The following is a 15,248-nucleotide window of genomic DNA, read 5'->3' as shown; positions in this document are numbered from 1 at the left end:
GGGTCCTTGGTGTCCGGCTCCTCGTGGATGTGGGAAGTATGGGTCTTCTCGTGGAAGTCTTCGATGATCTATCCTGGCGGTTGCTCAATAAGTGATAGATAGATAGATTTGCATTTGCGCTCGTCTTATATACTCTTATTGTCTAGTTACGCCGTTTTCGGGGATAGAGATTGGTCGCATTCCCTGAAGAAGGGGTACGGTAAATCGTGCGATTTGATTGGGTTCCCGGTATGTGGCGGGGTTATCGAGTAGACAGTGAGATTTGGGCTTGGGTTTACCAAGCAAAATATTAGGGGGCACGCGTCGAACCCCAGGTGTCGGTACGCCAGCCAGGCGTCCCGTCACAATATATATTAGGGTGGGCCAAAAAAATCGACTATTTTTTTTTCACTTTGTACTCCGAAAACTTGGTTGGTAGAGACGTCAAAAACATTCTCTCCAAGTATAAGCTCTTAATTTTAATAGGAAGGTCCTGCGCCTAACAGATTTCTATTTTTTTCTTATGGTGAGGAAGAAAAATACATATCTCGGTATCTGCTATTTATAAAAAAAATGTGTATCACATTTTCGTAGCAAAATGAATTCTCTACAAAAAAGGTCTCCCACAATTTTTTTGTATACCTCACTGTTCAGAAGATATTCACCTTCAAACTGTAATGCACACGATTTTTAACAGTTTTTTGTTAATAATTCAAACAATTTCAATTAAATTCATGAGTTTCGGGAAAATTTGTACAAATTTCACTTTCTATACATATCCTTACTGATATTAGTAAGGATTATATATATATATATATATATATATATATATATATATATATATATATATATATATATATATATATATATATATAGGTATATCTCGAAATATATCCCGAAACGACGAAGTTTACAATGTATCACTTTGTATGCGATCACGGATGCCCCCAAATTTATCTACCAATTGTTTGATCGTCAGTCGCAACTCGCGTTACGAATACGTAATCGTAATCTCGTAATAAGGGAGTGACTTCTGTATGTGCTTTGTTGCATCGAAAAACATACAACAATGGATAAAAACAAACCGCAACGTGCGCGCGATCTCTGCGCTTACCGTGGTTGTAACAATTCGAAATTTACGGGAACAAAACTATAAAGGTTTCCTGTGGCAGGAGGTTGCCGCCGTGATATATTTCGAGATATACATGCAAAATTTCTCATAAGTATTTGAATCGAGAGTCGACTGGCGAAATCGAAGTATAATGCAAAAAACAAGAAACCGGGTCGATTGTGATAAAACAAAAATCAATGAGCTTTAAATTTTTGGATCCAACATTTTGGGTGGGTAAACGACCAAATGGGGGTATGACACCGCCTAAAGGGAGGAAAATGTTTAATATTCCATATGATCATTTGTGTATATATATATATATATTGGGGTGCTTTTTTTTCGACTATTTTTTTTTCGGTCCCATTGTGAAATTTTGTTGGAAATACAACAAAAAAAAATTCCCTGAAAATTTGAGCCCTTAATATTAATATTAAGTGCTCGCCCAAGGCATGTAAAGATTTCCCGCTTAAAATACACGTAAACTTTAATTTTTTTCTACAAAACATCTACAGTTCAGAGGCATTGTATGGTACAGTCTAGGACATCAGTAGGTTTTCTTCAGAATGAAATACTCTACAAAAGTGCTCATTGCGGTGAAGTCGTAACTCACACCGGCGAGGTCGCCCGGGCCACCCAAACCCAATTTTTTCATGAAATTCTTGTTTTTTTGCATATATACTCTGCAAGCGCGACTAACTTCATGCCTGGCACACGATTGTGGGCCACCTTCGGTGCATGGCCGCCTAGGTGTCAGGTCGGAAATGGGCCACCTTCGGTGCGTGGCCGCCTAGGTATCACGTCGACGATCCAACCTAGCTGGTATCACTGTTACGTACCAGCCGGTATCCACGGCGGCACGCTCTCTGCGCCCTACCTCACCAGCGTGCAGTTACCATAAGAGAGCCTTACGTGCTCTTACCAATAGTCGTAAATTAATGCAACCACACATAGTTACCATCGTAACGTCCAAAATATTATGTCGATAGTTCTCATACGCTAGATGAACCGTTATTTCATCAGTCAAATTCATAACATATATGGTATATATATTTTTTCCCATTCAACCGTTATACCTTTCAACATTAGCTTTCACATAAAACCTTTGATTTACGATCTCAACCGCAATAACCCGAAGTAATAAACACCTGCAGTAGTTGAGATAATCGAGTAGACTAAACACCGGAAACGTGGGAAGAGAAATCATGGATAGCTCACAGAGACAGAAACCCTTATTCTCAGAATTCAGGATAGCGGCTTCACTTGAATGACGATAAGACCAATTAGCGCTTCGCCGCTTGCTTCCCCAAACCAACCACCTTGCGCTAATCCCCCACCGAGATCTCATGTACTAATCAAAAACCTTACCCCCAATTATTTCATCATCCTTAACCAATCATCCGAGACCCGCGGGAAACCGCGACTCTTTTTGAACTCTTCCTACTTTCCCTCCAATTCAACCCTTTCACAGAACAGAATAGTACAAAGAAGAACTTCAGACATCATAGATAACAGATCAGAACCTTACCGAAATCCTAGAATCAAATCACATTATAAGTAATTCAGAACCTCCGAGACTTGTCAACAGTTTGTAACTGCGACAGTGATCAACATCAGTTTGTACCACAATTGTAAACCTACCATTGAGAACTAGAAGGAGATTGTTAATAAATGTGTAGTTAACCCAAGTGTTGTTATAAATAATTATTTCAATCACGCGTAGTGATAGTTGGCACGAGCCTTACCTAACAAACTCTCAGAATTGTAGGCGATTTGAACGAGAAGATCTGAGGAGCTGATCAGCGGATTCCCGAGATTCACATATACCAACTACGTAAGTCAGGAGAATAATTAAATCACGCAGCGAATCAGAATCGACTCGAAACGTTCCTTTCAGAACGTAACATCACGAAAAGCCGAGCGTTGGAGATCTCCCTACTCATCTCTGGTAATACAGTGATATAGTGACCAAAATTATAATAATTATAATAAACGTAAATATGTGCGGCATCATGGAGACTATTATATTTAACACTTTACCGACCGCTAGCGTTTCAACAGTATACGCACGTCCGGTCGGTAAGCGTTGGCGACGAAAAGCCTATTAATAGGCTACCGGTCGTTAATGTGTTAATATACATATAGCTATCGGTCCAGAGTGACGACAGCGCTGCTGTAGCGGAACCTTTATTTCTCATAGTTCCGTATAGTTAGCAGATAAATATAGCAACAATAAAAAATAATAATTGTTATATTTATCTGCCAACTATACGGAACTATTTCTCATGATTTCGCAGAGACTGGACTCCTGTACTCTAGTCTCCATGAGTAACAGTGTGTCTGATCTAAATATATGTATATGTATATATATGATTACGATCTTTTTGATCGCAGCGCCGCCGTCTAAGCCGGGATTTCGTGTACATTTCTGAAGCACGCTTTGTCTACTCCTTTACTCTAGTCTTCATGGCAAGAAGCCTCGAACGAAAGTGTCAACATTATTTGAGAGATAATGCTTTGAACTTATCTGTCAGCTGCAATGTTGCGAAAGTAGGGTAAAATGATAATAACAAATTATAATGCCTGTCAGAAGATTCATTCTCTGTTTACAAAGGGCTGCGTAGTGCGTCACAATACTCATAATATTCATAACTTACATACTGTTATTACATTTTATTTCATTCCTAAAAAACGAACATCTGGTCAAGGTAATTTGTACGGTTTTGTAGCTGATTCTAATTATAGAATCGTTTAATTTAATTACATTTATGAAAATGCTCAGCAATCACATTTAGTATTTTTCTGAAACTTCAAAATCAAATTCTAAAAATTTTGACCTCCATTTTTTGAACCCGAGTTGTCACTTCATTTTGAGTAAAATGTATTTAATTGGATATACGATTGATCATAATATTTCTGTAGTCAATTAATTAAAATAGAAATAGTAAACTAACTGATTGCAACACATGTGTTAAACACTCAATATTATTACAGGAACATTATGAAAGACACATCCTACACAGTGGTACCGCTGCATGAGAGAATAGAGCTCACACCTCAGTGCTGTAAATTAGTAAATTCTGAATGGCCGAGAAGCGAAGTTGCACGGTAAGTTAAGATGAAGTTTCTATTAAATTTTCATAGCACGATTGGAATAATAGAGATATTACAGGACAAGAAAACATTATTTTGATTTTGGTATTTTTGGATTATGAGTAAACTCTGATCTATCATGTTATAAACAGTTTCAAAATGACTAATTTTATCTAAACGCTTGGAAGTATAAGATTCGCACTACATGGATAAAGTGCTTAAAGCTCCAAGCCGATCAGCTGTAGAAACTTCCCATCAAAGATCTTTATATTATTATAAGTCCACATCTTTTGTTGAGGTGTAAAACATTGATAGGGGCTTGTGTGGCAGAATTTAGGGCAAGAGCATTATTTTTTGATCTTACGACACAGATGAATCAACAGAAGAGTTTTTATATTCACTATTCATGTTTCTCCTCCACTGCTTGCAAGCATACAGGCTAGAAAAGTATAAGAGATGTGTTAAATGAAGGCCGGTATACATGGCGCATAGTTTGACGAGCTTGGCTCGCCTCATTGAGGCTTGTTCTATTGTGAGAATCTAAATCTCGACTGTTCTCACACTGTTTAGATTGATGAGCAGGCGCGACTTTTGTAGGCTTGTCCGCATCTTGTCCAAAAATCCCTTGCGGTCAAAAATGTCTAAATGCTGAGAACGTATTGCTACTCGTGCAGCAACATGTGTGAACACATTCACGAGCGAAGCCTCAACATGCGGCGCTTGTCGTTTGACTTGTGTTAAATTTACTTACAGTTAACAGGTAAAGTCGCGTCTTATCATGCTGTGCCGAGCCTTAGCGTGCTCGTCCTTTCATATGATGCACTGCATGCCGAATCATGAAGAAAGTTTGCTGAACCATGCGCTGTGTATCCCGGCCTTAACAGCTTTGGACAATTATGTGGTATTCTTATGTCACTAGGTAAGCATGATAGTTATGTTCCGAATTTTAATAATGGCTTGCCTCCAAAAAACGAATGGCAAGTGCATTCCTAAAAGAATTTAGCTGAATTACCTGTAAGATATTTCTTATATCTCTAGCGGTTTAGAAGCTAATCGAATGGAAACAAAATTTCGAGTTATCCAAAGTATGTTCTTTTGAAAAACTGTTTGTTGAAAAAATTCAGCAAGGTTTGATTAAGTAAAGTAGAAGTTTTAGTCGTAAATCTACTTAATATCATTTCCATTTTTGAAATTATTTAGATATTTTTTTTTTACAGGTTGAGAAGCTTGAATTCTTCATGTGATAAATTTCCTACGTGTCTTCTTCTTTTGGATGATACATATGTCATAGGACATTGTAAAATATCCTTAGTACCTAATATTTCGGACAGTTGTTTTATAGAATCTGGTGAATATATCTTGTAATCAAAATTATACAATTAGATGATGGATTAATTATAAAAGATTCATCTCGTTTTATCAACACTTTGGAGATAAGAAAGAAAACAATTGTTCTGTGATTAAAAAAAAATGCATATGTATTAATTTCCCAGCTTTTTTTCGTTTCACCCTTCATTGAGATACCTACATGTTCATGGAGGCGTCAACAGTTATTTATAGTGGAATAATTCACATTTCTCAATTTTCCGAATTAAATTAATACTTTCCAATCATGGATAATTAGAAAAAAATCGATGTGTGATGAATTCCAAACGTTTTGACGTATGCCAAAAAATCATAAATTATTTATATAAATATGTGATTTCAGTTATAATTGACCAAAGATACAGAGCACGTGGGTTTGGAACTATGCTAATGCAAGGAGCAGAGGAATATGTAGCAAAGCGAGGTATCGTTAATGTTTTTCTATCAACAAAGGGGCAAGAATACTTCTACAAAAAAATGGGATACAAAATTTGTGACCCAGTGAGCTTGTATGGAAACTCGTATATTACTGGGGACGGATTGCCTCCTATTCCAAAACAGGTGCTGAAGGACTTTAGATCAAACGGACGATCTCCGCCTCCTATGCCTGTTATACGAAATTCTGGGTTTCCATTTTCAACCGTGAAAACGTACATGGTAAAAAATATGTGAATTATGATAATTGTTACAATACCGACGCTTATTATTATTAATACTGTCTGTATGCCTTGTAAATGAAATATATTTTTGAGATATTTTTATTTAATGAATAAACACCGTGACAACGTACCCATAAAAGTATATTATAAAATGTAACTTAGTAGATCTGGGATTCGTTAAAATTTTTCGGTGGTATACTGGTATACTATTATACTTTAAAGGAAATCAATTTGAAAGTTGGAGTTTTATTGAATATTATTAGCATTACGAATATGCAAATGAATAACTATTAATATTCAGGATAACTTTAACTTTGAAATGTCTTTTCTTATGAAAATTTTTCTAACAAGAGTAATTTTCCTAATGACATTGTTTCTTCTGCTATAATTTTGATCTGTTTAATATCCGGAACTCGAATTTTATTCGTGTATCTTCTGTAACAACAAATGAAATATAATGCAGATGTTTTATCATAATGTAATCTGAGATTCCATAGCAAATATTGCCGTATTCTTGGATTTCACCGAATACTTCGATTTTTTGCCCTTGTTGGAATGGAATTTGATCACTTACATTTGTGAATAAGACTTCACCTCTGAATTTTCCGTCTGTTGCTGTTCCTAAACAATTATGATCTGTGTTTTGTTCAGAATGCAAAATTCATCTCGAAGGAATCCTTGGATTTCTAAATATTATTCGAAATATATATTTTAGCTATTGTAAATTTATCATCAATTCTAGATCCATATAGAGATCGAGTTAGTTCATATCATATCTCACTTAACCAGTCAGATTCCTCTCCGATATTTTCGAAATCATGAAGTTGTTTGATTTTCGCGTGGCCAATGTGATCAAGGACGCCTAATCGTGATGATTTTGAATTATTGTTCAAAAGTATTTCATTTAGCTTTCCACGATTAAGATTTGATTTTTTCTTGGCCCATCCAGTCTGAATTAGGAGAATCTGATGGAAAAATATATGATATCTGCTAATTTGCGGATATCCATTAATTATAGTAGGTAATTATACGGTTTGGATATGTGCATAAAAACATGCATCGTTTATTTTTATTATATCTGAAAATTTTATGGCGTCTTTGTTCCAAGCGAATCATGAATTTTTGAGTCTATTAATTCGCATTTATCACTGTAATGTGTAATTCCAAATGGCCAAAGTTGACTGGAATATTGACTGTGCATGCACATATGCTATTAGTATTAGATTATACAAATAAATTGATAACTCCAGAAGCCATCAATAAATACATCAGTGCCAAGATATGTTTCAATGATCGCGAGTTACAGGAACTAACTATAAAACATATATTACATGGTTCTCATACAGAATATTCTCTATGTTATAACGTAAAAACAAATGCTTGTTTAAAGAAATTCCCTAAAAAAATGTGTGATTTTGCACAGTTTGAAAAAAATGGATTCTCTACATATCGACGGACAGATAATCGAGACGAAGGTCATGTGTATAATCAAAAGGTAGAAATTTCGTTAAGGTTGACAACTCCATGGTAGTTCCTTATAATCCATATTTACTCCAAAAATATAAATGTCATATAAATGTAGAGTACTGCGCGTCGATTATTAGTACGAAATATACATATATCAATATTCACAAAAAGGACATGACAGAGCATATTTAAAATTAAACAGGGGGAGAGTGAGAGAGAGGGAGGGAGTGAGGAAGGGAGGGAGGAAGAGAGGGCGGGAGAGAGAGAGAGAGAGAGAGAGAGAGATGTTTATTTCGTGCTCTGGGACTGAGGTCCCCTAAGAGCACCGTGCAAAAATCAATACATAAAATATTATAATAGGTTACAGGCGATCGTGGAAGCTTAAAATTAAAGTAAACAATGAACAGTAAATAGTGAGTAGTTAAAAGTGAAGAAAATGAATTTTAACATATAGGTATAAAGTTTTACGAGAGAGCGCGCAAGGCGCGCTTACTCTCGAAAAAAATAAAGTTGTACATACAAAAAGTTTTACATTAATAAATAATAAATTATAAATTATGCTGATTCTACAAGCATACATTGGGGACTAAGCATTACCATCTGCAAGCAATAACGCACGAAAGGCCGTCTTAAAACCTTGCAAGGAGGCGCTCCTCCTGAGGTCTATTGGTAAAGAGTTCCAAAGTGTACAGGCGGAAATCGCGAACGACTTGCGGAAACACTCCGTGCGGAAAGGTGAGACCACACAGTCTACATCGAAGCGCACACGTCGAGTGCCATGCAAAGCGACGGGAACAGGACGTGCAATAAGGTCGAGCAAATAACGCGGTGCCCCAAAAAGCCGAATTGCAAATACAAAGGACCCCAGGAAGTAGCGACGACGTTCCGCCACCTTTAACTAACTCAAGGCCCGGAAATAAGGCGTCATATGCTCATCGCGGCGCACATCAAATATAAACCGCACGGCGCAATTTAAGGTGCCGCTGACCTGGCATGTCCTATATATATTTCGTGACGTCAGAAGCGGGGAAATCGCCCGCACAAATCCTGATAAAACGGGGGTATGAATCTGACTGGGAAAATTTTTAAAAGATAGCTTGAATAAAATTGTACGTCTGTATCTCAGTCACTACTATCGCAGATCATTGATAACGTCTAATAAAAATAATGATGAACTCAATAAAATCACGTCTCATCAAACATGGCCGATCGGGCTAGCGACTTGTTGAATATTCACCGTTTGTACGATATCAGAATTTCTTTCACTTTTGCCAGGGAGATACCGACGTACAAAAACACACACGTAATCCGGGAAAACCTATAGCACCAGTCAGTTTTCTGTAAATATGGCACGATTTGTGCGGGCGATTTTCAGGTGACAGGCGCCCGTTCTGATGCACGAGAAGTCTGTAATTTAGTTCAACGTTGAACCTCCAGAAGCGCTGTAGTCGACCGAAGCGGTACCAGATGGTAAAATGACATGGTAATACGCACACGTCCTATGTTTCTGCTAAAGCAACAATCTGCAGTGCCGACGAGAGCATAGGCTTTTAGGTGGATACGAAAAAATGTACAACTCACTCAGAATAACCGTTAGATTTTGAAATTCGTGCATATTATAAGGCATCGTTGGGAAATGGTAACATCAGTTCACAATCGCGGTAACTATTCGTAATCGCACGTAGCCCGACTATACGTGAACGGGGCATTCCATGCGAAACCGACCAACCCGTGACCTCGACCAATTTTTATTCTATTGAAAATTTTACACTTTCTTGTACCTGCCAAAAGCAGTCTTTCTGAAATATTTTAGATGTTTGTCTCAACCCATCCAAACACCATAAATTTATCAAAATATCGCACAATTTTTTTTTAAATGCTCATGGCTTTTCCAAAACCCGATATTAAAATAACATACTGTTTCTTTTCTCGTTTTGAGTCGTAGTTCCGCAAAGAAAATTATTCTTTTTTATTTTATTGAAGGGTTTTGGGGCATTCTACATCGAGTACGCACCACTTAAATCTACCTTTTTTCATCGATTTGATAGAAAATCATTAACAAAAACGAAAATACCTATCCTTTAATTTCTGTTCGTCGAAAAGGCAGATATAAATGGCGAATAATTGACATAGAATGCCCCATATACGCTCCGGATATCCTCATCTAATAGTAGCATCAATGTCCGCAAAATTGTCATACTTACACATTATTGACCGAAAGATTAGATGCGGCAGTAAAATAAATACCGAAATTGCAGGAAACACGCAAGTATAGGCGTGAGGGTTTAGGGTTGAGATGAAAAATTGTGCTCTTGAACAGACCATTATTTATTTATTTATAGCAAATATGGAGGGGGGGGGGGGGGCCGGTTGATAATCGTCCGAGCCTGTTTTAAAGATTACCCTAATACATACGCGAAATTGTTTCTGAACCGGATGTGTTTAACAATACTAGAAATACATCCCGCAAAAAATCTATGTCATTGTACATACATACAATTACTGCATACAACGGTTCAAGATTCGTGGCAAATATTTTACAGGGCCGATCCTTGTTAAAATTCTGATGAAGAATTTGCTTGCCATTTTTTTCTGTTTTTAATTCTCAACAAATAAGGATTTCATACTTTATTTGCTTCGTTTCATTTGTCAATTACGCCTAGTTCTGAATGATGCTACCAAAATTTTTTTTTACATTAGACGAACTACCTGAAAGTTACTCATTAGGTGGAAATCGTTATAAAACTACGTACCGTGACTTCTCGTAGATGGTATACGCTACGGATACGCTAGCGAGTTTTGGGTTGGTTTCTGCATCGTATACGACCTACGAAAAGTCAGGGTATATGTTACTGTTGTACATCAAATCCGGCACAATCCTATAAGATTTCACAGAAATTTGGAACTCTCGAAGGAATCAACTTCTTCGGATTCCGAGTACTATCCCTCACACCCCACTGTCCCCACTATCCGCGCGGCCGTCACTTCTGCGTTTCCTCGCGTACCGTCCACATTCACTTTTCGCGGCGAACGAAGCAAACGCGAGTGTTTTGGTAATTTGCCGTGTCACAAGTTCTAATCACGTGCAAATTTTCACGCGGCCAGTGTGTATACAGATATTTGTTACAAGCAACAATAATCTTGTGAGTGCAACAATGGATGAGTTACGTCGCACGGCTGAACCGAAAAAAGGTTAAATTTGACGCACCGACGAACGAATCGTTCGTTGCAATGATAAGTGTTTTATACTGCAAATTTCTGTTATGCAATTATACCACTGATATATATATACACTGGATTGGATTACGCGTGGTGCCGTCACGCCAATTGAACGGTAGCCATTTTGTACAGATTCTTGTCACTTCAGATTTATATATATATATATATATATATATATATATATATACGTGATATATGTATGTGTATATAATCGATTGCGATGGAAAATTACAGTAACAATTATTGAGGTAACAATGAGTACCTGCGTTTTTTGCAAAACAAAGCAATCAAAATATTGTGGGCGATTATGTCACAAGTGAGTATACAACGCTGAAGCGTTCTGCAAATGATAACTTGCAGAGGTTATGTCAGCATACGAAGTATTTACTAATTATATTTAACGAGTATTATAACGTACGAATCGTGTCAGTAAAAATTCACAATATTTGAATTATGAACCGATCTTATTATAATTGAAATTGAAAACTCGGGTAATATTGACTCAGGGATTAAATTATAATTCGATATGTAGATTTCCCGTGAAAGATGTGTTGCGCCTTCAGCAGTGGTTAAAAGAAATGAAGAGGAAGGACTGGAAGCCAAACCGAAATAGCACATTGTGTTCGGCTCATTTTACAAATGACTGCTTTGATAGGACAGGATTCCTAATTACATTGAAAAAGAACAGTGTACCAACTATATTTGACAACCCAAAATCAGAGTGTTCATCTTGTCACCGATTAAGGGAATATGGACGTGGCTATTCATTCTTCAAGTAAGTACCGTTACTCAATGCAACATAACGTGTGAATTAATAAATTTAAACTTTGCTTGTTATGTAGGTTCCCATTGGATGAACCTGATATTATGAAGCAGTGGATCGCAAATATAAACATTGGTCCGTGGTCTCCATCAAGTGATAGCTTTCTGTGTTCCGACCACTTTGAACTCTCTTGCTTTCAGAAGAAAAGTAAAAATTATATAACTTTACGAAAAGGCAGTATCCCAACGTTATTTGGTAAGATCTGAAACTATTAATCCCTTTTAGGTCAGAGAAAACTCAGTGTGCATAAAGACACGTTGATGTGATGCACTATTGCGTCAATGTCGTCGAAGCGGTTAATTACCTACAGATTATAAAGTGCTCTGTTACAGAAAAATCGTGTGTGACACATTTCTGTGTATTTCCATTGTCGTTATTTATTAGTAACTTATCTGTAGGTGAAAACTTGCAGCAGACCGAATTTCAGGATGAATCCGATCGGCCCACCACAGTGAATGTAACCAAATTACATGAGCACCTACACATTTGTACCTGATTTGCATGCTCAGATATGTACATCTTTTTTATTTTCTTTTGATTGTGCTTGTAACTTTTTCTTCATGTGAATGGATTGTGGATTGATACTACTAATTATATTGTTGTGGTTTATCGCACGCAACTCTATAAAAATTCCTTAACGTTTGCAAGGAATGTTTTATTCTCCATATTTTTGAATAATTTTACTCACCCAATTCGATATAATTTAATTCAAAACTTTTTTTACATGTCTTAAGCTCCACTTTGATGATCAATGGATGGTAAATGGATTCCCTAACGGTTGAATTAGTGTTATACAAATTTTTGAATAATCCGTATGAAATTCAGCCCACCATAGGATAAAGGATAATGGACGGAAACTTCTTAGAATTGAGGACTTCTTTTGAACATAAAGAAAAATCACGCTTAAATACAAGTTTTTCGTCATATTATTTAATGATCTTTTACATCATATAATTGTAAATAATAATATACCTTCGAAAAAATGATTTGTTCTTCATTTAATGTATCAAACATTATTTTACTCGTCAAAAACTTTTTTGTGTGACGAATATATCGTTAGATCTAAATAGCATATATTACGCAGTTCAAATCTAGCGCGCATTTTGTGACAACTTTCTGTACAAGATGGCGGAAATTAAATTGTTCAATTGGACGCACGAGCTTACACGTAGAGTATACGGTAATAGCCAATCCAGTGTATATATATATCAGTGAATTATACATATCATTTACAAGAATCCTGCCAAATCTGCACTTGCTATGCAGGGTGATTCGTAATTCACAGCAAATACTTGACAGGGCGAATCCTTGTCAAAATTGGAGTCAAAAGTTCCTAAGAAATTTTTCGGGAAAACGCCTTTTTTCATTCAAAGAAATGGAAATTTAATTTTTTCGGATTTCTGTTTCGATCAACCTTTTAATTTCTTGGGTCATCGTCAGAATTGATATCGAAATTCCCCGGTTAATTTGTAAATAATTTGTACGAAAATTTTTTTTTCACAGCTGTCTCGGGGGGGTCACTGGGAGTTTAAATTCAAAATGGCGACCAAATCATGCTTATGCGTATATTCGAAAAATGGTTTTTTTAGGTTAAAATGGTTTTTCTTGAATAACTTGGCTGGTTTTGATTTTACAGAAAAACCGTCAGAACAAAAGTTGTATTAATTTTAATTCTCTACAAGTTTAGTTCCTACAGTTTTTCTTCCAGGATCAAGATTTTTGGAATTAAACCTGAAAAAAGCGACGAATTCGAAATATTTCCATTATCTCGTTTATTTTCAACTTAATGGCATAAATGAATAGCAACAAACTTGTTGATAATCAAATTCTGAACAACTTCGGTCCTCACCTTTTTTTCCAAAAATCGATATTTTCGGAATTTAACCCGAAAAGGAAGGATTCTCCGTCAACTCGGCCACTTTTTTTTCGACCCATAATTGGTTAAATCAAAGTACTACTAAAAGGTGCTCTGCGTGAATTTTTTCAGATTTTGCAATTCATTATTTGAGAAATTGCCGTTTTTTTCTTCAAATGAATATACACTACCGTTCATAAGTATGGAAACACTCGCCCCAGATTGTTCTCACTGTACCCATGATGCTCATTGTATTTCTACGAAAATGTACACCGTTGAGGAATGGGGAGGGACTTCCAGCATTTTCATAGTATAGAAAAAAAATGTAGAAAACAAATCGTCTTGTTTACGTTTACTTCGAAAGAGTGGCGTTCGAAAGATCGTCGTTTTTTTGACATTTGTTTCGATCGTCGTTCTGTTACACATTTTTCAAAATATTGAGTAACCAAATTGTATACGTGTTTCAAATTTTCTTTTCTCTGTTCTCTTCATATATAATCATTTTGATTTTTCGTTAGGAGTGTGCAGAACATAAGAATTGCTGAATGCTTCGTTGCGAATACCACAATTTTATCGGAGCCTAGATTCGAATGCTCGGAGAGTTCAATTATTATAATCGTACGGTAATTTTCTTTTCCGATAATAGGAGAAATTTACACGTGTTGACATATACCCTAAGTACGATGCAAATATGCGAGAAATTTCAAATCTTGCGGAAAATAAATATTACGACTGTTATTATTTCATCATATAAACCATAAAAAGTCAGTTGGAACGAAATTTAGGTTCTTGAATCAGAAATATCATTGTGACAAAAAATGACCGCGTATTTTCCAAAACAATGAAAGCTTTTTCGAAGTGATATGTGAGCATAAAAAGTCAAAACCTATTTCTACGATTTTTTTTTCCGAAAGCGCCGAGTCATTCAATTTTGTTGCAAAATGGGCGCGCAGTAAACTTGAAGAATCAATATCTCATCTCCGGTTCTATTTGACGTAGAAAAATGATTCACAGCACATTCGCGAGCAGGGAGGATAAGCTTTCGTAGAAAACTTTGGTTTATCCGGAAACATTGAACATTGTAATTGTTATTAACGAACGAATTGTTTAATGGTACCATTTTTTGGCGAGGCTTCTACCATTTTATACATTCTGTAAAAAATCTTTCCGATTACAAATAATCCGTCGGGTTTGACGAGGAATTTCCCATTCATATTCATTCCGAACGACCATACGTTAGATATCTGCTATCGGTAGTAAAATATTGAACACGGTGAAATTTAGAGTGATTCGTAAAAAATGAATATCTTAATTTCAAAAGAATTATCTCGACTTTTCGGATTATTCAAGATGATCAAAATTTTTAATCACACTATTCCATTTCATCAGATTCGACCATTCACTTTTAACATTTTTGGGTATAGTGAGATGGCGCGGACACATGGTTATAAGAGAACAGAAGAGGACCCATGTATTTGTATGTGTCTTTATATGATAAGGAGGGGAGAGCATGAATTCTCTGCCAAAGTATATTTTTATCGACAAGTACTAATCATGTTATGGATTCTGCATTGAAAAAGCGAAACAACCAAATGAACACGCTTATATTTTACAGGATAATCCGTCGTAACCGTTGGACGGACGCAATGTCACATGCCGCGAGGAGATCTTCGTGGAGTG

The 15,248-nt window shown here is 36.3% G+C and overlaps 2 protein-coding genes across 6 annotated transcripts; both read left to right on the top strand.

Annotated features, from left to right (window-relative positions):
• Positions 1 to 3,494: 3,494 nt before the first annotated feature.
• On the top strand, positions 3,495 to 6,334 carry LOC124303012 (N-alpha-acetyltransferase 80). 5 transcript variants are annotated; one of them, XM_046759681.1, is made up of 4 exons: positions 3,495 to 3,637; positions 4,082 to 4,195; positions 5,398 to 5,528; positions 5,889 to 6,334. In XM_046759681.1, exons 1-4 carry the CDS (start codon positions 3,627 to 3,629, stop codon positions 6,215 to 6,217), a joined length of 585 nt encoding a protein of 194 aa, XP_046615637.1. In that variant the 5' UTR covers positions 3,495 to 3,626; the 3' UTR covers positions 6,218 to 6,334. The 5 variants fall into 5 exon arrangements, 3 of the variants coding, with proteins under 3 accessions (XP_046615637.1, XP_046615636.1, XP_046615638.1); XM_046759680.1 differs by having other exon boundaries at positions 3,521 to 3,642; XR_006907810.1 differs by lacking the exon at positions 5,398 to 5,528 and adding an exon at positions 4,934 to 5,099 and having other exon boundaries at positions 3,527 to 3,795; positions 5,889 to 6,015.
• Positions 6,335 to 10,965: 4,631 nt separating this feature from the next.
• Positions 10,966 to 12,604, top strand: LOC124303014 (THAP domain-containing protein 1-like). Its single transcript, XM_046759683.1, has 6 exons — positions 10,966 to 11,005; positions 11,125 to 11,206; positions 11,423 to 11,665; positions 11,733 to 11,908; positions 12,112 to 12,222; positions 12,448 to 12,604. The coding sequence occupies exons 2-5, from the start codon at positions 11,145 to 11,147 to the stop codon at positions 12,207 to 12,209; spliced, it is 579 nt and encodes a 192-aa protein (XP_046615639.1). The 5' UTR covers positions 10,966 to 11,005; positions 11,125 to 11,144; the 3' UTR covers positions 12,210 to 12,222; positions 12,448 to 12,604.
• The last annotated feature ends 2,644 nt before the right edge of the window (positions 12,605 to 15,248 follow it).

This window comes from Neodiprion virginianus, chromosome 4, assembly GCF_021901495.1.
Source record: "Neodiprion virginianus isolate iyNeoVirg1 chromosome 4, iyNeoVirg1.1, whole genome shotgun sequence".
Taxonomy (NCBI): domain Eukaryota; kingdom Metazoa; phylum Arthropoda; class Insecta; order Hymenoptera; family Diprionidae; genus Neodiprion; species Neodiprion virginianus.
The sequence above is the reverse complement of the archived record's forward strand: the minus strand, read 5'-3'. Positions and strand labels throughout refer to the sequence as shown.